General features: G+C 46.3%; 1 protein-coding gene across 3 annotated transcripts in view; it reads right to left on the bottom strand.

Annotated features, from left to right (window-relative positions):
• OTUD5 (OTU deubiquitinase 5) overlaps positions 1–13,666 on the bottom strand; it is a 731,936-nt gene extending 718,270 nt beyond the window's left edge. The window contains exon 1 of one of the 3 annotated variants that reach the window (XM_069645483.1): positions 12,713–13,666. In XM_069645483.1, the coding sequence (XP_069501584.1) occupies positions 12,713–13,126 (414 nt within the window). In that variant the 5' untranslated portion in view covers positions 13,127–13,666. The remainder of the gene's footprint in view (positions 1–12,712) is intronic. The other 2 variants (XM_069645484.1, XM_069645485.1) reach the window with 2 other exon arrangements.
• Positions 13,667–26,761: the final 13,095 nt, after the last annotated feature.

The following is a 26,761-nucleotide window of genomic DNA, read 5'->3' on the forward strand; positions in this document are numbered from 1 at the left end:
CACATTGGATATCTCTATATATCACCATCAAGGCAGTTTGTTGATCAAACCGTATACCAAAAAGACTGATAAGAATACCCTTTTGCATTTTAATAGTCATCATGCCAAACATGTGAAGAACAAGTTGCCCTTTGGGCAATTTTGGCGCATCAAGAAAAACAGTAGCACCAATGAATCTTACGAACAAGGTGCTAATAATCTGATTGCGAAACTCACCACTCCGGGCTATCCCAAACGGGTAGGGAAGGATGCAACTAAAAGGGCATTCAACAATAATAGAGAAGCCCTCCTAGACCAACAACTGCACAAGAATAGAGATACCAAGGAGACTCCATTTGTGAATACTTTTAGTAACCTATCCTATGAAATCAAAGGCATCATTAACAAAAATTGGAAAAAAGTAATGACAAAAGAATGTGAAAAACCACTGGTAGCATTAAAAAAAAAAAACCTGCACCACCATACGCAACCTAGTGATGAGAAACTATATTGGGAATCACAAAAAGAAAGTACCCCAACAGACAAGATTGTGGGGTCTACCGCCAGTATCCGGACACCACCCATGTGGTAATTGTATCATGTGTAGTCGGACTAGGAAGACCACCACAGTGGATTTAGGTCTAGAAAGAGAGTGGAACATCACAGAGCATACGATCTGCAACACAGAAAATGTGGTATTTGTAATTAGATGCCCTTGCCAATACATTTACATTGGAAAAACTAATCGCAAGTGTAAAACGAGAATGATTGAGCACAAGAGTTGTATCAAAAATAAGATATATCAAGCACCACTTGTAAAACACTTCTTAGAAAGAGATCATAAGTGTATTGACTTCAATTGGACCAACTTGAAAGATGTAAGAGGAAGAACACACAAGACCTTATCAACAAAAAACGATTGAATCTGGAACAAAAGTTAATTTATTTGACAAAGAGCCATATTGTAGGTCTTAATGAAAATATTGAGTAGCACAATGCATAAAAGATACATACCCATGTGCCCAATCAACTTGTTAAGGATTTTTTTTGTTTGTAATATAGGCATAAAGAATGGAAATGGAAAACATACTGTATAAAAACTTGGAAACAACCTTAACCACTAAAATGGCAGTAAATACAAGGTGTCTCTAGACCTAAAATGAAACCTATTCTGTCGTTCGAAGACAACCTGATGCAGGAATGTGTGGCGATAATTATTTGGAACACTCCATAAAGGAATTCATGTCATATAGGAATTTGTCATGACACTGTGCGTTTTATGATATTACCAAGCATTTCCACTGGCCTGTGAAAGTGGTGAACGCACGTGCTACAATCTGTGTCCTTTGTCAGATTTATATGTTTTTTGACTTAAGGGTTGTACACCTACCATTATGATTTACGAGCCACTTGGCACAGATGCATATATGTACTTTATAGATGGATAAAAACCTTGGAACAGCTTTAACCTTCTAGTGGTGGCAAATGCAAAAAGTCCTTTAGCCGGTTGATGAAAACCATTCTAGCTGTAAAGGACTAGCTCAGTGAGGGTGTATACAATATGTTTCCCTTGTGGGATCCCCCAATATAGTGAATGAAAACCTTTGCTGATTGCCATTATGATTTGTTTTTTTTTCCCCACCATGTGAATTATGTAGACTGAATATATACTGCCATTGCTCCTAATTATACTGTTGCTAATTGTCATAATGATTTGGGATTTTTTCATCATGTCTATCATGTGAAATGGAACGTTGTGTGGACTTTAGGTTTATGTCACAACTAGATGTTGCCATTGTTCCTTATAAGTCATAAATGTGTGGGCTATAATTTGTTCTTCCATCCGGCAAAGGTGAGGCTTGTGCATGTTGATCAGCCAGGCACAGATGCATACGTTTATAAACATATAAAAATAGGCATTACTACGAGTCTATATTGATGATAAACTACATTTCTCTTAGGCATAAAAAAAAGTTTTTTTCTCCCCAACATATACATCATCGCACCGTGACGCGGTGACATCATGACGTTGCGCGATGACATCACACGTGCATAATAATGGCGGCCATCTTCATTTTGTCAATGTCAATCCAAAAACACAGTAATCAGGAAGGAGATTTTTGAAATTAAGGGCGAGTCTTGTGGCCCTGGGTTTTTTCCTTAAAAATTACCTTAATAGTAAAACACTAGAGATGGGATCTTTCCTGTTGTAAGCAAGGCTGCTCTATTTATTTTTGTGCTTTACTTTACCATAGTGGCACAATTATATATACGCAGGTGCCTATACCTTTTGACAACAGCAAGCAAATTGTAAATTGCCTTAATAGTCAAACACTAGAGAAGGGATTTTTCCCTGTTGTAAGCAAGGCTGCTTTATTTATTTTTGTTCTATATTCAACCATAGTAGTACAACCATATATATAGGTGCACATACTTTTTCACAACAGTAAGCACACCTTTATACCCTAATGACAATATTTAATGCCCTCAGTTTTGACAGACTCTGATACCATTGGGTGTTTTGTCCATTTCTCTTTGTGTAGAAAACACGCACCACAAAACATCTACAGCCTTTGTGGAATACGCTCCTTCAACAGCAATAGAACTTACGTGCAACACTCATAGTTAAGCTTACTCACTACTTAGATACTTATACTCTGGTTAGTCCCTCTACCGAGAATTTATACTTAGATAGTCTCAGTCTCTCGCTCGCTCTGTGTGTTTTGTCCGCAGAGGAAGGAGGTTCCGAGTGATCTTCCCCATTTAAAAGGAAATCGCCCATCCTGTCACCAATTTGTTTGGTGTGCATAGACTGCGGATTCTTTTACCACACTCTAGAAGGTATGTAAGATACAAACATACTCAGCCCCCTAGGTGGATCGGGGTTGTCTTTCCTAAAGTCTAATGACAAGACTTAAAAACTTTAAATATACATCAGTAACAGTGTGTCTTTAACCCGTAGGATTCATCATTATTGAGGAACTGACAGAAAGAAAGTGAAAAGGAAAGAAGAATTATCACAAGAAATACACAAGCAATTTTACCCCTGATGAAATGTCCTACATGTGTCTGTGTTTTAAGGACAGAAACTTGTACAAGTTGGGTTTGAGAAATATACCAATTGCACTTTAGAATTTGACAAACTACTCCAGTGTGAATTTTCATACGGAGAAACGTTGCAATTATTACAACAATTAACCCACAGTATGTGTTTTCCTTGTGTCTTGTAAAGTGTATGTTTTACATGTTTTATGCATCGTGTTTGATATTGAGTTGTATGTAGTTTGATCATTTTAGGAGTTCTTACTCTACACATTTAATACATAAAAATATATTTTAACGTGATAATTTGATATATCATTGGTTCTTCTTGTCCTGTTTTGTGGCGTAGACACCCGTTTAATACACCTTTTTTTGAATATCGTATATTGGGGAACATTGCCCAGATCTGGTTCTGCTACCCCCCTCCCCCCAGTACTCGTCATAGAGTCCCTTTTTTCACTTTCCGACTACTCATTAGAGACTTTGCTCTTGTACTTCCCTCTTTCATTAGCATCACTGCAAGAAGGCTTATTCCAATGCTGCTAGGGTTTGTGTGGCTTAGTGGAGAGATCCAGCCCTAGATTTATAAAGCCTCTTCTTTAATTTAGCACTGCTATGGCTCCAATATGTGATTTCATTATTACTTCCACAATGCTGGTGGCGTGTGCATAAGGGAAACTAATATCATTGGAGGAGATTATGTAGACATCCCAGATTTGTCTCGTAAATGCCAAGATAGTCCTCCGATTCAAGCTTGCTTGATCCCTTGATAATTCCGTTCGTTTCAGCCACACCATAGGTGGCGCATATGGCCTCATTTCCATCTTGGATGTATAAATATTGCTTTCCACCTCTTCCTCATGTCTCCGACGGTCAGTCTCTCCTCAAACCTCCTGTCTCAGGCTTAAAATTTCAGGTTCCTTAGCCTCAATCAGTTCCATTTCACCTCCGACTGGGCCGCTGGAACTTTTTAGAGTTTGTGTCATCTGGTACCAATTCAAGCCCGTCGTAGTTTTCCCCAGGTATAGCTTGGGTTGACCCCTGCTTTGAAGTTTCTTTGCAGAAAATTGGCCATATGCAAGGGGGATCTGGTCGAGCTTCCATCAGGTTTCACGTTTGTTGACCCACTCTAACTTTTGAAGTTGAGGGGCTTGGTTGTTCTTTTCCGGATTGGGTCATTGCATTCCTTGTAGGATCCTCCTCCCAGTCTTTCATTTGAGTCATGTCTACTTCCCGAGAGAAGGATTGGTTTTTGTGGACGTAGGAATCCTCATTTAATGCCTTATTTAGAGCATTGAAGAATTGTTTTTTCCCAGACTATGGATGTTTCCCATGTTTTTTATTTTTGGGCTTTTTTGGTCTGGATAGGGATAGTTTCCTTACAAACGTCATTGAGTGTGCTTGGACCCCTTTTGTTTCTTTCTTTTTATGTATTTCTTTTGTTTTTTTTTATTTAAAAATCAGTCTCACCGCCCGATTCCACCGCCTGTATGTTATCAATGGTTGACAGATGCAGTCTGACAGGCTCTTTTGCAGATCTTTTGGAATCATTCTTGGTTCCTAAATCAGCTGTAGCAGGGTCTCCATTTAAGGTCTACTGGACATGGACAGTTTTCACCTCCTCGATCTGGCCCAGTCTAAAGAATTCCTCCAGTACTGACTGCGATAGTGGGGTGTCATCTAGAGATGCTGGTTCTACCACACTTGCTGCAGTCATTTGTCGGACTACGATGCCCTCTATCCTTGGGCTTTTTACGTCCATTCTCATAGCCTGAAGTCTTAGTCTAGTTGTCTTAAATTAGTGTTGAGTTCTTTGCACAACATGAATGGACTCCGACCCTCCTCAAATAAGAGTCCCCAGTCCTTAGATGATGAATTTATTAGACTGGACAGGCCTACCATTGAAGATTTGCATACTCCCACCTTCCTGGTCAATTCTAACAGAGTTCCAGAGTGTGATTGTACTTCCATTTTTAATAGTTCGAAGACAGTGACCAAGGACTTCAAGACGAAGCTCTGGGCCGTGAGAGTTGATTTCGATGGATATCTTCTCTGTGTTGGATCACCCGATGGCTGCAAATGATTGTGTGTAAATTGCTGGTTTGTGGCTCGATGGCGGGGCATATTTCGAGGCCCCTGCTCCAGTGGGTCAGTGGGGAACTGTGCTTTGGTCCATGCATGGGGTAGTGAGGGGGAACCATCCCCCTCAAATTGCGTGCTCAGTTTCTCTGGCATTTCTGAGAATACTTTTACTGTAGGACCTCCTTTTATTCACAATTTGTCATTATGGTCTACTTCATCGAAGACGTAGACAATGTATTTTCCAAGTTGTTCCTGATAGCGGACTCTAGAGGACGTGGATGTAAGTAGGGACTAGATGCGAGTGATATTATTGAGTTGCCACTAGTTGATCTAGCCTCTTTGAGAGGAAACTCAAAGATCAGGACATAGGCAGGTTCCTCTCCAGCCCCGCCGGCATTGTGTCAGGTTCAGGAGCCTTCAAGTCATCTCTCCAGCAGAGGCTCCCACTTCGTAGATTGTAAATATTGGGCATCCACCTATTTTCTACCTGTGAGCTACTTTGTGAAGGCACTTTTTGGCCTGAATCATTCACAAACCCCAGAATAGGAAAAAAATGGGCTTGGTGTGTTCTTATTCTGCATTGTTTTTAAAAAAAATATTATTTATGCCTTTTTTTCCCCTTTTATTTCATATTTTATGTTATGTTGGTGTTTGACAGAGACCGGGAGAAACTGAAGAGATAGAGGGGTGTCCGTGTACAATCGTTACAGTGTGCTCATATGATCTGAGAGATTAATGGCTTTTTAGCAGCGATACGCAATAGAATTAAGCCTTTTTGCGCTCCAATAAGCTCCAAATTCTGAAAGGCAAAAATAGGCCCAATTTAACTTAACTGATCTGAATTTTGACACATTTCTGTGGTAGACTAGTGCAGGCTGAAATGACTGCTAGTAATCTGTTGAGGATTTAAAGAGGACAGAGTGTTTTCCTGTTAAGGGTGAAGTGGGCAAGCTTAGAGGGGGCGGGGGGGCAAAAGGGGATATTTGAAAGGCAAATGCACCAAATTTAACAAAACTGGACTTGAAGGGCAAGGCTTGCTCTCAATGGAAAAATGTACAACGGGGATTCAACGGAGCTACTTAGCTCCAACATGTACAAGAAGATCCTGGTTGGCTTACCAGCCAATAGCTACCAGAAACTCCTTTTGATGCACGGCCCAGACCAACCGGTGCCCTACAAACAACTACTGGAAACAAAATACTTCAGTTGATCCTAGTTAGCTCCATGTCAGATAGACTATATTTCGCAGGACTGAAAACAACAAGACAGTGTGAAAGATTTTAACAATATTTTCCCCACTGACCTCAGCAGAGACATGAGAGATCCAAATATTGTTACTGCCTAATCTTTTGAAGAGAAACTTTATGGTAAAAATGCATCTCAGTTTGCATGGACTACTCTGTGCATAGAAACATGGATTGCAAAAAGACACCCATTTTATCAAATAGAATTCTACTTCCCTGAGAAAACGAAACTATTGGGAATTACGTGAATACACAAAAATTAAAATAAATAGGGTGTAAAAAAATAAAATACAAAAATCCCTTTCTAAATCTTATATGGAGCCCTGCACAGAGTCAATTGATGCGACAATGGTTGACCACCGTCCTATCCCTTGCCCCGTCCTGTGGGCAGTCCATACATATTTGGCCTGCCAGAAATGCTAAAAACCGCCAACAAGTAAAGACTCTTTTGAAGTTGGACAATTTCTGATGATAAGTGACAGCTTTGTGAACGGTAGAGCGATCTAGAGCCACGTCTCTTAGCACATCATACCAGAAATCCAAGTGGTAATCTTAAACACAAAAAAAATAATAATTTAAAAAAAAAAAAAAAAAAAAAAAAAAAAGTACCATTATCCAAAACAGCCCACAATTAATAAAAAAAAACCAGGGTAAAAAAGTCCAACAATGCAATCTGATATGGGGAAAAGCCCAGGATGGGACAGAAGATGCCTAGCCTCCCGTGTACGCCAAGAGAATAGCAAATGGCATATATGCTGCTCAAACAACTGTACACGCGCACACACACACACACATAATGTATCACTGAGCTCAATATGTCAAAGAGAGGTCAGACTAACTGTATAAAGTGGGCACATCTACATCACCAACGTATTAAGGATTTTCATGGAGGCAAACGTTTTATGGGCTTTACACAAATCACCAGGAACGCGGTCACGTGGCGGGACGATAACACACTGAGTAGTGATCCCCCGGCTGCAGCCATAACCAGTGGAATTATCTGAACATGGTGCTGAATCACTGAAAAGTAACCATACAACGGGAATGAGCAACGCTTCCCGAAGCAAGCAAGCCCACAAACATTGACTAAAAAGCTGTGTATGTGAGCCGGCAGCAAAACGAGAAGTGTCAGAGCATGCAAGATGGCTGGCATCCCTACTCAGTGCTGAACAAAACGAGATGTGGGAGGACACGAGAGCCTTGCCAACCCAGAGGGGGAGGAGGAGTTGCTGAAGGATTACCCAGCTGTGGCCTTCGGGGACCAGGGCCACAGCTATGGGTCAACACCGCTTAAATGGACTGTGTTGTGCTAAGCAACTGGTAAAGACAGTAGCGATGTGAAAAGCCTGCCACTGCGGCATATGACAAGGTAGTCCATAGGTGAGAAGTCGATATATGCAGATGAAGAGCACGGATGCCCATAGCTGCGCAAATGCACCACCCAGACCGATTCTGTATGCAAATTGAGACAAGGGGCACTGCTTGTGGGGATCGCGGATGGTCACATCTAAAAAGTTCAATCAGAAACCACTGCAGTCACAAAACAGTGGGTCTCGCGTAACAGCCCAGAGAAATAGCAGAGGGCCAGAAGTAAACCTTGGATAAACAGCAGCGGGATCATGATCAATCTTTAACACGCAATAAACTAATGGCAGAGTAGAAAGGAAGTCACAAAATAGAGTTGGTTGTCCTACTAGTGGACATCATACAAACAAAAATAAGATCCATTTGAACATACAAAAGCTATGTAGAGCAGGGCAGACAAATCCAAAGCAGCACCTCCCAAAAGGACATAAAGAAGGTGAATTATATTTTTTTGTATTACGAGATTTAATAGTATTTGCGATTTTTACAAGGAACAAAAAGTTAATTACGATTTAACAGCCCTGCAGGAAAAGATTGAGGTTTTGGAAAGACGCTTGTGAAAATTGAATGTAAGAATATTTGGAGTGAGAATGAAAATCGAGGGTTGTGGAAGGAACAAATTCCACTGGCTGCTGAAGCCGCCTTCTCCAAGCAATTCGTGATAGAACAAGCCCATAGAACCCTGGTCTTCCTAACCCAATTTATAAGCACTTCCCAGGGCAGGGATATTCTAATTTCTAAGCTATTTGGAAAGACACAGGCATGTGAGAAAGCGGAGGTCAGATATGAGAAAGGGTTGTTAAAATACTTTAGCTCTGGAGTTAAATGCACTAGGAAAACATTTGAGGAAACAAAGAAATGTGTCTCAAAACTATACCAAGCGCAGTTGCGTATAGTGTATGATGGGCACACCCTCAGCGGGCAGTGCAGATCTTGTAAACTACCACAAACTTGTGTGCCACCATCTAAAGCAGCGACTGTGCTGGATCAATAAACGTCTTGACTAGACATAGGAATAGATTAGTAATGTCTTTTACCCAACAAGGCAGGGAGGGCATAGGTGAAGAACTGGAGAGGGGTGCGGGGGGGGGGGGGGCAATATGTCGCCATTAGACCGCAGAGATATGGGAGGCACCTTTTTGAACATTAAGTTGTTAAGATTAGCATTATAAGTCACAGATAAAAAGTAAAACATAAAATTGTTTGCTGTTTGGGGTGCAGAGGGGAGTTTAGAAGCCCCCAACGCCCACTGTTACAAGACCAGGGTGTGAGGCGTTACACCGAGATGTCTGGAAGGTCGGCGTCAGAAGTTTAGTGGACTGATGTTGAGACATGTTTACCACTGCCATAGCCATCCCCTCACAGAGAACTTTGTGGCAAATGCAAGGGAAGGGTAAAAGCAAATTAAGAAAATAAGTTGAAGGCCTAGCGTGTCTGAGCCCTTAATGGTCAAACGATCTGTAAAGTGGTGGTATACGCAAAGAGAGACATGGTTACTACTTAATGCCTCCAGGAAAAGCACTTATTTGGTGCATGGTCAAACATATTTAAAACAAATTGGGGGTTAACAGGTAGTCATCTTCATATTCAAAATGTGCACAAGGAGTTGCTATCTTGATTCATTCCCTGCAATTTGGGTAAATTAATGTGTAAACAGACCTTGAAGGGAAGTATGCGTTAGCGGCTGGTATGATCAATGGTGACAAAATATAAATATTTATGTGCCAAACACAAGTGTTACCACTCTTTGGACGGGAGAGTTAAACAAGGTCCTATATGCAAAATTAGACCCTTAACTGGGTGGACTGCGATCAACATCAAACGACACAAATTTCATGTCACATCACAACTGAGTCGATAGCTGTAGCCTGAAGCATTAGATAGTTTTGGAGTTCACAACTCCTCGACAAATATCCGATGGAAAAAAAAATTACGTTTCCTGTGTGGGTGAATATGAGATATTAGCAAGGACTACCTCCTACCATAGTCCAATTCCTGTTTTAATTCGATTAGGATGGGGGGGGGTGTATGTAGGGGATGACGTTAAAACACCAAGATTTGCTGGTCTCCGTTTAAAAAGGATGCAATTGGTCAAGCAACACAGGAATATTTTTAGCTCAATACCGGTTCGAGTTTCCTCAGCTGGAGTATTATGGGAGGCATATGGGCACGTATAAGGTGAGTATGCATTGCCAAGGAGGAAGGGCAAAAGAGGGGGCGGAGAAGAAGAGGGGGGGAACTGCAGATGCCCTAAATGGGCAAAGGAGATTATATAAAGCATTAGAATTATTCCAGGAAGCGACAAATCTGGAAGTGAAATAACCATATAGATTATTTGCAACAATTAAATATTTTGTGGGAGATAGGCCAAATAAGGAATGGACTGGTTGGCCAATAGAGATGGGGTAGTCTACTCTACTAACGAGTACCACCGATGAGGGTCAATAGGTTACAGACTTGGAGCAAAAAACAAATCATTTCAGAGCTACTATAGTAAGTAGTACAGCCAAAGTGCAGGTTGAATTAAAGAAATATTAAGGACAAATAATTCCGCCTAAGCTGCCACCGGAGGAAACTATGGCACCAGAATCCCTCCCACCCACCCGCATTACTGAAAAGGGTTAAGTGGGGCTATTAGACCAAAGCCCAGGGTGGAGGAAACAATTGTGCTGCTGAAACCAGATAAACCTGCGGATATAGGGTGGTCTGTGTGCACCATCGTTGCTACTGGATACAAAATCCTTCCTAAAAATCTCGTCAACCAGCTAAACCATTTGTCAAAATGTTGTCCCAGGGTGATCCACCGAGGAACACAAAGCTATTTTCCATCATAATGATGTTGAACACAGCCTCAAAACCTGTTTGTTGCCTTCCTAGATGGCAAGAAGGCATTTGATTTTTTATAGAAAATGGGAATTTGTATGGGAGGCGTTTACTAGTTGTGGTCTGGACTATGGCTCTCCAATGGATTAAGAGGTTATACAAGAACCCACAGTCGGTGTGAACACCAAATATAAATATTTCTGCAAGCTTTGCTAGGAGAACACACCAGGATGCCCCATGTCCCCAATTTTCTTTGGCTGTGCGAACTACTTGATTAATTAGGACATATACTAGGGACAAAACAAATAAACCCTATATAAGAATACAGGTGAATTAGAAAAGGGAAGAGGAAGTGCTTCAAACTAATGAGGAGTAGTTATTAACGTGGATCAGTAAAATAAACTTTACACAGAAAGATATAAAACACCATAAAAGCAGTCACACATTAAACATTTATTCATATTACACTAACCAAAACATTCATATCTAAATTCATACTTTAGAGATCTGCAACTAAACATGGATATTATAAGTCAAAACCCTTTCAAAGAGGCCAAGAGACAAATTCCTCTGTAAACTGTGCATTTGCCAAACCCAATAAAACAAATTCTAGCTTATTCCAGTCATATTTTTGAGAGGTTTGTTTTGTTTTAGGCTTTACAGCCAGACCCTGTATAGTGCTACATGAAGTGAGGTGCGTACATATGATTATTAAAAAAGGAAGGAGTAGTAAGTGTCACTGCATCCAGTGGTGGGGTCAGGTAGGGAGGATTTGGAGGGGGCTCCCTGTTCAGCAAGCGACATTTAAGCCATGAGAGCTAGAGTTGGACTGGCTTTGATTGTTATGGACAGTGGGCTCCAGTGGAGCAGAGCGAGGAGGGAGAAAGAGCTGCAGCAAGAGGAGGCACGAGGGAAGAGTAGGGGGAGGGGGCGCGTTGGGATGGGATGATAAGGTTAAGTGCATATGACATGTTATGGTTGGTCACTGTTTCCCACCAGAATTTCAAACCAACAGAGGCGGACGAATCACATTAAGTGCAATATGAAGGGTTAAGGATAAACTGGAGTAAATCAAATCTGGCACCACTGGCTCAAGTGGCAGCAAACAACCCTTTGGAAAGAAAGTGACTTTCAATGGCAGGAGGAGGGTGGTAAATACCTGAGGGTAAATGTATTACATTTACGGATCTCCACTTTACGTTTGTGCTATTTGTTTTGTTAAGAAAAAAGCTGGGTTTTAATGTACAATAACTCACATCTATTTCTGAATCATATGTGTGGGTTTGCATGCGGAGGGACAGAACCTGGCATCGCACTGAGCAAAAAGCAATGTTCCATGAAAATATCACATTTCCATTTTACTGACATCCATGATGTATGCAGGTACAAATGGCGGTACTTCACATACACGTGTTGACGTGAATAACTATTTTAGATATTAGAACATGCCCATTCTTGCCGAATCGTTGGTGCGTATCAAAGCAACGAAATTCATGACGTTTTGAGATAAAATGAAAACCAGTCCCTTTCTCGCTCTCATTCGCCGTAGAATGCGGTGGTGGCTCACACGAAGATAATGTTTGGTTGACAGCTGTCAACAACAAAACAAAAAAAAAACAACTTGCAAGCTTGGTCCGAGTTTGACAGGTTCAGCAACAGTGGCTCGTGGTCTAGTCTGTAGAGCTAATGCATATCACGCTCGTTTTTTTTTTTGAAAAATGTATTTCAGTAAAAGTTTTAACGTAACAGTAAGACTCTTCTATCATAAATGCCAGCATTAACCCCATCCCATTTCCAACAATGGTCCCACTAGGCTAGGGGTGACATCACGTGACAACACAAACAGTGGGGAGCCCTATGAAGGCGTGTACCATACAATACAGTGCTCCAGTGTGATCTGAGTATATGGATAACACCCCCACCACGTTGTGTATGGGAGTACAGAACGATATAATCTACCATACTTATTCCATGGTACAAAACATGATATGATTATGATAGACCCCCGTGAGCAATGCCAATAAAACTTGAATCGAGTGGTACCGGGAAAAATATACCGGCATACAGCAATCTATGTTCAACTTTAGCTAGTCTCTTACCTGATGCACGATTGACCTGCAGCACAAGGATACAGGACAGTCAACATTAGCATATAGAGGGGTACCCGGACCACTCACCTGCTCCACAGTTGCTGGGTCCATTGCCTCCACTCTGGCTGCCGCCGTCTCATACTCATCCTCACTGTTGTATCCAGCTCCACCCTCCTCCTCGTGCTGCTGGGGGCTGCTTCCACCGGTTCCCCCTCCCTGCTGCCTGCGCTGTCTCTTGCTGTGGCCGGGTCCAGAGCAGCATCCACCTACCCCGCCAACTCCGCCGTCTCCCTGCCCGGCGCCGCCGGCTCCTCCAACCGAGGAGCCACCAACCCCAGATGACTGCTGGCCTCCGGACACAGGGCCCCAGCGGGGAGGGGGCGAGACCCTTGAGCGAGCCGAGCCACGGGAGTGGGCTTCCGGGCCGCCTACTCCGGTACCCCCGCTACCTCGCTCTCCCTCTTCAGCCGCCGGGGGCTTCTTCTTTGGTAGGATGGTCATGGCACGCTGGAAGCGGCCGAGTCCAACGGAACCCCTGGGAACCTTCTAGAGGTGCGGCGGCGGCGATCGAGCCGGCGCGCACCGCCAACCGTCAGCCCTCTGCGCCGCCGCCAACCCCAGCCACGATCACGCGCCGCCGTTGTACCAGCGCCCCTTTCCCCCCTCACAGCGTGCGCTGTCGCTGACCGGGGAGCGCAGCCACCCTGACCCCCTACCCCTCCCGGTCCGCTAGCTGTCAAAATCCTCAAGCCGCGCTCACGCGCCGCCACCCCCCTCCTCCCAGCAGGCGTTGTCGTTATCCTCAGGGGGCCCCTCGCTTCCAGTATACACGTCACCGTCCTCTCTCAGCCCTCCTCCCTCCCCCCCACTTCTGCCCCTTTGTACCCTCTGCGCCCCTATTGTAATTTCCGTAGACAAGACTACCGGGACTGAAGGGGGGGAAGGAAGACTGTAAGAATATCAACAAACAGCTGACGGCCCGGCCGTGTTTCGTCACGTCCGGCGCGGTGACATCACGACGTGCCCCAGACAGACTTTGTTGTTGTTTTCTTTTTTGGAGTTCCTTTTTTGTTTCAGCTGTACATCGATACAGAAAACAGACTGAGCGTCAATGGCTTGACTTGAAAAAGGTAAAAAGGACTACAACATGAATAGCGCCGCCAATGGGTGCCCGTATCAAAACATGTCTTTGTCTTTTTTTTTCCTTAAACATATCTATTAAACACAAACACATGGGGAAGCTCCACATCCCTCCTCCTTGTCCCAGTACTTGCATTTAAGACCCCGCCTGCACCACAGGGACCTTCTTTTGGGGGGGCGGGGCGGGGCAGTAAATGCTATGTTATGTTATAGTGCATTTGTAGAGCGCTTACGTACCATTGGCAGACATTCCAACATTCCAGCTCACCTGGGCGGGAGATTTCATCAGAGATCAGTGAGAGATCAGTGTAATGTGCGCAGCAAAGAGGGTGGTCTCTGAGTATGCATTCTCGCTGCTGTCAGGAATGTATAGGAGATTATGTGTGCTGTTAGGCCTATTTTTTTCGTGCAATATACCCAGAGCTTTAAGTGGGCCGGGGCCTGCTGGGTCTCCAGAAAGTGGGGCTGAGCCAGGGGCCTGCCGGGGCCCCCCGGTCCCACACAACATTGGCAGGATGCATTATCCCGCCGCAGCAGTGACAGGAGATGTGCCCGCCATTATATCATGTAAGCATACGGAAGTGCCGCCAGCCACAGCGACTATGAGGCTGGCTGGCACTTCTGCCAGTCAGTGTAACTTCCTCTGATGACCCCTCATCAGGGTCATCAGCGGAAGTTACTGTCCCTTTGTTTGCCCTCCCCAGGTCACCGAACTTCGCAGGCTCCATGATCTAAAATGCAGTTTAGATCACAGAGCCTGTGGGTTTGCAGAGGGTGAAAAGCGCCTCAGGCTCTGTAATCTCTGCTCAGAGCAGGTAGATCAAAGAACCTGAGGCGTCTATCTCGGTTGGCAAAGCTTTATAAAAGATGCCTTGAATTGTGTACGTTTCAAGCCATCTTTTATAAACGTAGAAATATTTCTATGTTTATAAAAGACGGCTTGAAACGCACCCAATCCAAGGCATCTTTTATAAAGCTTTGTCGACGGAAAAGCCACCTTGGGTTTTGTCCGTCATCAACGCTTTATAAAAGATGCCTTGAATTGTTTACGTGTCAAGCCATCTTTTAGAAACATAGAATTATGTTACAAATGTCTATGTTTATAAAAGGTGGCTTGAAAAGTACACAAACCATAGTAAGGTAAGCACACAAGTGTGCGTAACTTACTATGGTTTGTGCACTTTTCAAGCCACCTTTTATAAACATAGAAATATGTAACATTGCTATGTTTATAAAAGATGGCTTGAAAAGTACATAAAGCATAGTAGTACGCAAACATATAAATGCTCACATACATTTATATGTTTGTTTGCGCACCTTACTATGAGTTGTGCACTTTTAGGCCACGCCCACAATGAAAGCCACGCCCCCAAATGAGGGCCCCCCTCAATTTTTTACCCCACTTAAAGCACTGGATAGAGCTGCATTCTACCAGGCCGTTGGGGTGTTTTGTGAGCAACATAGTAGCTAGGCCGAATTAATCGAGGGATGTAGCTGTATTCTAATGTTTGTTGATGTAAAAGAGGAGAGTGAGCATAGTGGTATGAAAGAGTGTCTGTGGTTATCAGTGGGTGGCTCGTGGCCGGTGAGGGTATACTGATTTATTTTGGACAAGCAGTCCTTTTCGGGACTCTCCATGGTTAGATTTGTAGGGCCCATTTTCAGGGTCCCTGTAGGGATTTTAAATCGGGTCGTTGAATGCTTCTTGCGATATTCTGTGGCGATGTTTCGTTTCAGGTTAGTGTTGATTTTCACAGGACAGTGGTGTAAGGAGAGGGGTATATGGCCATGGGCAGTCCTTTTCTGAATGCTCTGCGGTTGGACTTGGGGGAGCCCATTTTCAGGATCCTTGTAGGGATTTTGGGTTGAGTTGTTGGATGCTTATTGGATATTCTGCTGTGATGTTCTGTTCTCAAAGGACAATGGCCATATAGGGATGAGTATATGTCTCATTGGCGGACTTTTTCATGGATTTGGGAAAAGCCATGTTTTTACCGCTTTATGGAAGGCCATGTAGTCCTGTTTGTGCCGAATATGAGGGGGTAGCGAATGCCATAGAGTTGGTGCAAGGGTAGAGTAGGCTGACCCTCCAAGTCTGACAGAGTTGGAGACTTGGATCATAAGTAGGAGGGCCGTGCTTGATCTTAAGCTGCGTGTTGGGCGGTAGCACATAGTCTTCTCTTAGTGGTATGATGGGCCGCCCTTGTGCACTGCTCGGTGGGTGATGCACAGGATTTTGAAGGTGGTCCTTCGTCCAATAGGTAGCCAGTGGAGGGTGTGGAGAGCAGGCGAGATGTGTTCCCTTCGTCCCACTGCAAGGAGGAGTTTAATAGCTGCATTTTGGACTGTTTGGAGTTTGCTAATTTAATATGCCGGAGCACCCAGATACATGGAGTTTTTGACTGTGTTGGAGGTGGCGGGGGGGGTGTCGAGGGAAGGAGGCCATGGGTACATGGGAGTGGTTGCAGGAGTAGTGCTGTGTTGTCACATACCATGATCTCTGTTTTCCCGGGGGTTGAGTAGGAGGTGGTTTGTTGTAGACATCCATAGGACTATATCATAGAGGCAAACTGCTCGGTCAGGGGGGTGATCAGGGCTTGTCTTGTGGATTCTCAGGATGATTTGGGTGTCGTCAGCATAATTGCAGTAGGTGAGGTTGCGTGAGCGGATAATTGCTGGTAGCGGGCTCATGCAGAGGGTTTAGGGGGGAGAAAGAAATCGGGAGGGTTGGCATGTATAAAATAGCAATATTTTGCATACAAAAATCCTGAGTCACTCTCCGAAATTGGAAGGGTTGGCATGTAGGGTGTGGTGTCTGGTGACCGCACGCCGTGACATTGCACGTCACGACGTGCAAGCCAATAAATACGGCTCTGTTCGTCACACTTCGGCCAGAGCGTGAACCTGCTGGGAGACACATCCATGTGCTGAGTCTCATTTGCGCACTGCGCACCGTTGGCGGCCCCACCCCAGCCTCACAACAATGGTGGCACGGCCGTCCTGTATGCGCTCCTGCTGTTCAGCCCCTCAACAGGCAGGTTCATGGCATCAGGACTCCAACTGTGTCCTTTCCCTTGCCTCACTGGATGTCGGCAGTGTCCTCTGATCTACTGCCGGTAAGGGGCCTTAGGCCTGCGTTTTTCGTTTATCACCCATCTTGTTGAACATACAGGCACCCCACCTCAATTTCTAGACCCTCCAGTCCAGCCTGGAAACGTGCTTGTGAAGGGTGCATGACCCCCCTCCACTGGGACTATCAGGAGGCTATTCACCTGAAGCCTCATCCTTCAGCCTGTGTCACCCTCCCGAGACCAGTGTGTGGCTCGTCTCTCCTCAGAGAGTGCTTGTGCGCCTACCCAAGGGTGACACATCCACCTACTCCATCAACATGGTTGCGGCTCCCCCGGAGTGCTCGTGCGCCCGCCTGAGGCCAGCATCAGTGACCCCAGTGTTGCCTGAAGCCTTTACATCTAAGCAAAATCTCGGGAGAGGATGAAGGGGCACCCACACCATGTTGGAGCTCGTCCCACCAACAATGCTCGGTATGACTTCCCTCACAAGAAAGAATGTCCAGCGAAAGGGTACACATGTACCAGATGTGGACATCAGAACCACTTCGAATGGGTTTACAGAGAAGCAGCCCCTGCCATTGTATCCCATGGCAAAGAACGGCCAAAGGGCACTGCCCTGGATCAGGTGATGCAGAATGCGAACACAAGCTAGACCAAAACAATGCAAGACATGCAAGGAGAAGGTGATGGTGATGACGAAGATGTCTATCTCATCTCAGGGGTACTTACAGTAGAAGAAAAAGGGAAACACCAACCCAAATGCTCAGTGACTATCCTAGATTCTACCATCCAAGAACTTCTCGATACCGGGGCGTCAGTCAGAGTCATGGCTGAGGAGCACTACCAAAGTCTGCGAGGCCCACCGCCACTCCAAGCAACAAAAGTATGCATATTTACTTTCAGAAGCAAAACCCCACTACCCCAGAAGATGCTTTTGTGGCCCCAGTAAGGTATGGTGACATTCACGCGTATATGTGTCGAAGGTGGGTAGCCAAACCCTTATAGGTTGTGCAGCCGCAGAGGCTCTCATACTTATCCAGTTTGCTTATGGGGTATTCCTGGAAGATGTGCAGACCTTAGTGAAAAGGTTCCAGAGTGTTCACTGGCATTGGTCAGATGGCTGGAGAGTCGCTCCATCTCCATATAGATTAAACCGTCCAACCGGTGGCATTGAAGCATCACTGAATACCATTCCATCTACGAGAGAAGGTGGAAAGGGAAATCCAGAATGTCATCAATCTAGATGTCATCGAGCGGGTAGAGGGACCCAACCCATGGGTGTCCCCAATAGTTATCGCCCAGAAGACGAAACAACCAGACAGTGTCCGCAACTGTGTCGACATGAGGCTGCCAAACAAGGCGATAAAGCATGAGCGCCACTTAACGCTAACGCTAGATGGTATCGTGGCTGACATGGAAGGCGCAGTTTTCTTCTCCAAGCTCAATCTCAGATCAGGGTACCACCAGCTAATGCTCCACCAAAACAGCCAATACATCACCACGTTTACTAGCCACATGGGCCTATACAGATACAAGAGGCTCAATTTCATCAGGTGCTGACCAGGATCCAGGCCATGGGGCTAACCCTCCATTGGGAAAAATGTGAATTCCTTAAGAAAAAGATAGAGTTCTTTGGCTTTTTTTTCCAAGAAGGAGGACTGTTGCCGAATCCAGCCAAAGAGACATACAGGAGGCAAAAGCACCAGAATCCGTTTCTGAGGTAAGGAGCGTCTAAGGAATGGTCACTTATTGTGGCTGTTTCATTGAGAACCTGGCAATGCTCTTTGAGCCCCTACTCAACCTTCCGAAGCAACCCACAGCGTGGGGATGGACACCCTTTGAACAGAAATCGTTTGCCGATATCAAAATAGCTCTGTCGAAGGACTGCACCCTGGCGTTTTTCAACCCAAGAAAGAACACAGAAATCATAGTTGATGCCAGCCCATTCGGCTTAGGGGCCGTGTTCATGCAAACCACCAAAGAAGGCACGCCAAGCACGGCCTGCGCCAGCAGGGCCCTCTACCCAACAGAACAGTGGTACTCTCAAATTGAGCGTGAGGTGCTGGCAGGGCTGTGGGAGTGTCGTCACATCCACATGTGCATATACGGGAAGCCAGTCTGTCTAGTCACTGATCACAAGCCCTTCTTCATATCATGACATGGGGCTCTCCGAATCCACCACGGCGAATTGAGAAATGGCTCCTTGCACTGCAGGAGTATGGCGTCAACCTAGTGTACCGACCAGGGCTGAACAACGCAGCCGTCTATCTGTCCAGACATCCGCAGACCAAAGGCAGAGTTGCACAAGAGGATGTCACAGAAGCAGACGAGTATGTGAAGATGGTGACAGAAGAGACAATCCCAAAGGCCATGGAAATTGACGAACTCAGAATAGCCTCGAAACACGATGGCTGTTTCCAACTCATACAAGAGGCCATAGAATCAGGCCAATGGAAAATGATCCCGGAAAACCTGGGCAGTAGGACTCAGGAAGGCAAAACAGCGCTAGAACTACTATGGAAAGTGCGACATGAACTGGCATTTTGCAGATGAGGGTCTCCTCTTGAGGGGTGCCCACATGGTACTACCCACTGAGCTGACAGGAAGGAGCCGCGAAGACAAAGAGCCGCCTCTGACTCAAAGTATGGTTCCCTGCCCTTGAACAGAAGGTGGAAGAGTTCATATGAGCCTGCAAGTGGTGCCAAGCAGCCACCCATAAAGCAAAGGAACCCACCATTCAGTGCATGCCAATGAGCGAGGAACCCTGGGAGTGTGTCCACATGGATTTTGGATCCACGCAGTAAGACTTGCATTTCCTTGTAATGGTGGTCCAATGGTCCTGCTGCCCCAAAGTTGAATTTATACCATTGGTGGCCCTGCACGACATGGTGCCAGCAATGGAAAAGGTGTTTGCCGCGCATGTGTTCCCCAAGTCAGTGTGTTCGGACAATGGACCGCCGTTTCAAAGCTCTGATTTAGAGGAGTTCCTAGCCGAAAGAGGGACCGCACACAGGAAAATCACCCCAATCTGGCCCAGAGCAAATGGAGAGGCTGAGCACTTTATGCGCACCCTGAATACAACTTTCTGAATTGCGCACGGCCAAGGACTGTGTGCACAGAGAGCACTATTCCAATTCCTGCTTGAGTACAGGACCACCCCACACTGCTCAACAGGGGTTGCACCAGCGGAAGCCTTATTTCAGCGATGCCCTTGCACCTTCCTCCTGGGATTGGAAGGGAGAGCTCCCGAAATCATACACAACAAAAAGATGCCTACTCAGAGGGAGACAATGACCAAAAAAGAGAATGCAAGCTGAAGACTTCAGGAGCATGATCTCGCCGTGGGTGACACAGTCCTGGTGCGGACCCGAAACCCGACAGGGAAATCTTCCCTCATATGAGAGCCAACACCCCTCACGGTGGTCCAAGTAAAGGGATCACAAATGACGCCAGCAGATGACCTTGGACAACTCACCAGAAATTCGAGTTTCTTCCGCAGACTAGCTGGGCCACCCAGATGACTGAAAGGGTGGTATGGACAGGAGGCGAATAGTCCGGCCCGCCACCCAGAGAAGATAAGTGATGCAGAAGACAACGACCGCGAGGGGCAAGGCCCGGAAGGAAGTAGTGAGCAGGAGTCCTGTGGTCATGACGAGCAGGTAGGGGATGTGCCATGTGCACATACTGAACAATGTTACCCGACTCGTGAGCTGAGGGGCCCACCTGCATATTTAAGAAACTATGACCTAGGCACATGAATTAAGACAGGTCGCTGAACTAATGCAGAGAAAAGGGGCCCTCACACAGACATTTAGTATTGCATATGTTTGTCTAAAAGTGACGTTAATCTCATGTTTTTCACACTAATGTTTAATCTCACATGTCAGCAAAGTTTAGTTGTTATATAAAATAGGAGGAGTGTGGTCAGGTGACTGCATTCCATGACATTGCACATCACGATGTGCAAGCCAATATATACGGCCCTGCCTGGCGTGCGTCGGCAGACCGATGGGGGAACCTGCCGAGAGAGACATCCATGTGCCGAGTCTCATTTGAGCGCTATGCTGCACACTGTTGGCGCACCCCGGCCTCACAACATAGCAGTATCTTCCCACGTGGAGGAATACCTGCCTAACCTCGGGCTTAGTCCGGTGACTCTGGGTTTTACCCTGTTCTCCAGGACCCCGGGGAGGAGCGTGCAGTCTCTGGGTTTTCCGGCATCCCCTCATGTCTCCTCGCACCATGCCTCCTCTCCCCCGGCAGCTCCGCCGCCCGTAATTCTGTGCGGTGCTCTCTATACTGCTAAACAATTGCTTTTCAAAAGCTGGGGTGCCTGGTGAATGCGAGTGAGGAGGCATCATCCGGAGCTGCTGGCCCTGAACACTCCTTTATTAAAAGCTTGACATCTGAAATCAATTCCGCTCCTGTGCACGTCCCTTATCAAGCAGAGAGAAATACTGTCCCTCTGATAATTGGTAATAGGCCACAAAGAAAGGCTTGAAACAGTAAGAAGGTGACAAGTTAATAAAAGTGCAGTTTCCCAAGATTGCCATCTATTTTGTCTGCCTCATGCTTCGTTAGTCTTGCTCCTTCGAGTGCAGGAATGCCCATTGTTCTGTCTGCTTTCTGCCCCTCGTCATTCTGTGTCCCCCCACCCTAGTGATTCCCCCCTCCTGCCTGCTCCCTAGCTCACCTCCACCCTCCACTTTCCCTTTCCCCCCCACTCTGCCCTCCGCACCCTCTATGGTGCACTCTGTCTCTCCTATCTCCTCTAACTGCTTCTCTATCAATTATCCTATCCTTCTCACTAAGTCTGGTAGGAAGAAGTTCAAAAGGGATATCCTGATCTCCAACCCAGGCATCCCTATCGCTGATACCTATACCAGTGCTTTCTCCAAACAGACCCTTACCGACATCCTCTTTGTCGTTCCCTCTCCACGCCTATGGACCCCATATGGTCTTTGTTCTCTCTCCTTTTTCCTCTTCACCCATTAATGGTGGGCACCTGATGAGAGGCCCTCCTGCCCCCATCCACTCCTCCAAGACCATCATTAATGTTTACCTAAACGGCACCGTCTTGGTCCAAAGCCCTTAGGCCAACATCCACCTTTATGATAGACACTTCCCGTTCCTTATCAAATTCCTTTCTTCTCCTGCTGTCCCTTTTTTCCCCTATCTGGCTCCTCTGACTCCTCCATCCTCTGTCACTCGTACGCTGCCTCTGCTGCTTCTCCGGCCAGCTTGCTGCCTCTTGCCTCTGCCACCCCTCTGGCACCCACCTCCTCCTCCTTGGCTACCTTGCCCTATCCTCCTTCCTCCTCTGCCCATCCTCAGTCACCTTCAACACTTCTGCAGGGCGTACCTCTGACCTGTACTCCTCCACAGAAGTCCTTCAAAGGGGGAAACCTGCTCCACATTGCTACTCTCAACTCTCGCTCAGCTGTCAAACTCTCCTCTGACATGTGCCGTCTCCTGAAAGAACTACAACTGGATGTTATCGGTCTGACGGAGACATGGTTCATGGCCAGCTCTGTCATGAGCTTTGAAACTCTCCTTCCGGATGGCTACAAGATCCTCTCCGTGCCCACAACCAACTGTCCTGTTGGGGGTGTAGCCTTGATCTTCCCAGAGTGGATCCCTCCTTCTATCATTCCTGTGCAGGACCACTTCTTTGAATGCCTGGTGTGCAGGCTCTCCCTTTCTCCTGCCCTTTCACTCACTGTGGCCACTATCTACCGGCCGCCCAGCCAGGTAGCCTCCTTGCTCTCTGAGTGGGCGCACCTCTCCTCCTCCCTCCTCGCCTCTAGCTCTCAACTTCTCCTCCTCTGAGAACTTAACATCCATTTGGATGCTTCTTGTCCTTCTGCAGGACTCTTTTGCAACCTCTCTGACTCACTCTATCTCTCTCTATTCTTCCCTCTGTCCCAACTCACACTACAGCGCACACCCTGGATGTTCTGCCCCCCTCCAAACTCCCCCTCTCCAACCCTCTCACCATTCCTCTCTCCTGGAGCGATCATGCTCTCCTTTCCTCCCATCTCTCTCTCTACTCCCCAGGCCAAGCGAACTCCAACACTGCCACCCACCTTCTCAGTTATCCAACCCATGAAGCGTGTGTCAGTGGAGGCTTTTGCTGCTACTTTCTCTCCTCCTTCTGCACCTTTGTCTGACGCACACCCTGACACAGCCATTTCCAACCTTCATCTTTCTATCTCTGACACTCTTGATGTACTTGCCCCTGACATGAGGATCCGCTTGAAGCTCAAATCCAAGTGCAACTCTTGGTACAACACCAACCTCGTCACCGTTAAACGCAAGTGCAGGGTGGCGCAGAGGAAGTAGAGGGCAACAGGTGCATCGTCTGACAAACTGTCTTGCCGGGTGCTCCAAAGGCAGTACAGACTCTCTGTCCTCGCGAAGAAGAGAGCCCACATCCAAGCCCGTGTCTCAGCAGCATCTAACAACTCAGACAAACTCTTTAAATCTGCAAGGAGCTGGCCAATCCTGCTGCAGTCTCTACCTCTCGTGTTCCCTCCCAGTCCCTCTGTGCAGCCTTGGCTTCTCATTTCATCACTAAAACTCAGAACATCCTGTCCACCCTTTCTTCCTGTTCTTCCCCCTCCTCCACTCCTGGCCTTCCTGTGGCCGCCTCTCCTCCTCCCTTCTCTTCCTTTACCTTGTTCACCCCTGACGATTTTCCAGACAAGTCCGATATATGAAAGTCTTGTTGAAACAGGTCCTTCCCTGTTCTTGCAGAACCATCAAGGACCACATCAACACCCTTACTCCAGCCTTGGCCGTTTTCTGCAATCACTCTTTTGCCAGTGGAGCCTTCCCCTCCCCCTGAAGCACCCTCTTGTACACCCCCTCTTAAAGAAGCCCTCTGCCGATCCTTCCTCCCCGGCTAACTAATGCCCGATCTCCATCACTCCTTTCCTGGGCAAACTCTTGGAAAAGCTGGCCATCTCCCAGCTTAACCTTCACAATAAATCTGTTGTTTGTCTCCATGACCATCAGTTTGGCTTCAGGGTGGTCAGTAGCACGGAAACTGCTCTCCTGAACATCCGTGAAGACCTGCTGTCTAACCTTGATTCTAACCTTCCTTCTGTCCTCATTCTGCTCAATCTTTCTTCTGCTTTTGATACGGTCAACCATGACATCCTGCTCAATCGCCTCTGTGATAACCTGGGTATCACTGATCGAGCCCTGGCTGACTTCACTGACCAACCCTCTCAGGTCCAATTTGGGTCCTTACTCTCTTCTATCTCTCTCTCTTCCTGTTGTGTTCTCCAGGAGCCTAACCTTTCTCCCTGGCTGTTCAACCAATACCTGGCACCTCTTGCCCACTGCATCGCTGATCTCTGCTCCAACTTTCAGTGTTATGCAGATGACACCCAGCTCTCTTTCAGGCTCCCCTCGGCCACCTCTACTCCTTGTCTCATTCCAGACTGTCTGTCCACAATTCAGGAGTGGTGTGCCACCAATGATCTCTGCCTTAATGTCAGTAAGACGGAGATCCTCCTCATCGTAACACCAGCTCCCTCCTTTCCTCTCTCTCTCTGGTCGCCCACTCTGAGCCCTCTTCTTGCTCCTACTTGTGAGCCTAGAACCTTGGGGCCATCTTCGACTCCACCCTTTCCTTCTCTCCTAACATCTCTGATGTCTCACAGAAGTCAAACTATCAGCTGCACCTTCTTAGAGGTATTCTTTCTTTCCTCACTTTCCCCCAGAAAATCACTGTCTCCAGAGCTCTGGTCCTCTCAAGGCTGGACTACTGCAACATCCTCTTTCTAAATCTTCCTGCATCTACAATCTGTCCTCTACAACTTATCCAGAACAGGACTGCAAGACTTGTCCTTGGCCTCAAGCCCATGGATCGTATTGTATCGCTCCAGCTCTGAAATCTCTTCATTTGCTCCCAGTGGCGGCAATGATCAAGTTCACAATCATCTGCATTGTCCACAAGGCTTTCTGGGGCCTGGCACCGCACCACCTCCAACTATCTCTTCCTAAATATCTCCCATCACAAGCTCTCCACTCATCCACCTCCATCTCTCTGAGGTTCAGTTGCTTTTCCAAGCAGAGATTTGGGGGAAGATCTCTTTCTTCGGCTGGGGCCTCTCTCTGGAAGAGCCTTCCAGCCTGTCTCTATGCTTCAGCTTTCTCTATTCCTCTCCCCTGCTGATGGCTCGTTTGTTCCACGCACTGGTCACCTGGCCACTTTCTGAACTTTGGCCCAGGTCCCTGCCTGTCTAGCTGCACCTTGCACTGCCTCTTGGCTCCCCCAGCACTTGTGGTCTGTATCTGTATCCCTACAGTCCCCTCTGTCTGCACTTATGATCCACTTGTTAGCTGCATATTTACTTACCTGCCCTGAGCCACCCACTGCCTGCACTTTATTACCTGCACTTCTCCATCCCTCCTCCTCCCTTTTGCTCTTCTCCCCTTCCACTTACCTGCACTTGTGCGATCTGAATGACACAAGGCCTAGCAAGTTAAGCAAGGCTCAGTGGTGCCGGGCATCCTCTTGAGGCAAAGCTCTAATCCGGCATGATCTAGGCCAAGGCGGGGGAGGCATGTCTGCTTCTTGGGCAGACATTCAGAGGGTTTCCATACAGGAGATATGTAGGGCTGCCAACTGGGCGGATTCAAAAACTTTGTTAGGGATTATGGATTGAAGTGGATAATTCCAGGGATGGCTCCTTTGGGGTAGGACTTTTTTTCAGTTGGCATGATCTGATTTCCTTGGTTTTCTGTTAATATTGTTGGTGATGGGGTGCAGCATTGATAGGTATTGTGGTGTGTCTGCTTGGGTACACCTCCAAGGTAAGTACTGGGACGTGGAAGAGGGACATGGAGGTAATGCCCCCATTACTTACTAGTAAACTTCATTACTCTGTCCTACTCTTCCTCTTCACAGTACTTCAGGCTCTCCTCGCTCACACTGGGTGTGGATGGTCCCATGATCCTGCTTGGGAAATTGTAACTGAGGATTACAGGTAAGAAAGAGGTATTATACCTCTCCAAAACAGAAGGTTGCATTGATGAAGGCAGGACCTGTAAGGTAAGGAAAGTGATGAGGAAGAGTAGGACAGAGTAGAAGTAATGAAGATTACCGCTAGATTATCGGCCCAATAGGCACTGTGTTGGTAGTGGGGGGACCAATTGGAGTATACAGATGAGAACAGTAGCAATGTGAACGGCCATCAATGTCAGAAAACCATGTAGGATTGGCACAGGGTGATGCTGGATGGTACATTTGGTGAAATACAGAGCTCTCAATTTTTTGGAATTGTTAGGAGTACTCATTTGCATAGTTAACGACACCACCCGAAGTGATGTCACATTACCCTTGACAGCCACCATATCACATGAAATGACATCAGCAAGAGTGTCATCACTGAGTATGTGAGCAAAAATGATCCCAAAACATTATATTTGCAAAAGTTAATATAATTGCAATAAAAACTTTTTCAGAGAAAAAAAAGAAAAACTGTAAGATATAGCCACATTATCTGAAGCATCGGGAAATATGTGCATTTTTATTTAATGTGCAAACATATATAATTACTTATAAATGACATAGCATCTTTCCCAGTGTGTAGAGTGAGACCTGTTCCATTAAGCCCAGTAAGTGCAGTAAGATTACCCTCTTTGACTCTTGCCTCAACTCAGCCAAACGCTCCTACTATTCTAACCTTCTACACTCTCAAGCCTCCCACCCCCGTTGAATCTTCCAAACCCTATCTCGCCTCCTCTCCCCTCCAACTCCTGACCCCTCTGCCAACCCACTCTCTCTCCCTCTGATTTTGCAAACTTTTTCTCATCCAAAATTCCATCCCTACGCCAAAACATTCTTCTTTCCCCCTCCTACGCCTCCTCCTTCCTTACCTCTGCTTGCATGTCCAACTTCTCTCCTGTCACT

The sequence above is a fragment of the Ambystoma mexicanum genome, chromosome 2p (genome assembly GCF_040938575.1).
Source record: "Ambystoma mexicanum isolate Mex_15411 chromosome 2p, UKY_AmexF1_1, whole genome shotgun sequence".
Classification (NCBI taxonomy): Eukaryota; Metazoa; Chordata; class Amphibia; order Caudata; family Ambystomatidae; genus Ambystoma; species Ambystoma mexicanum.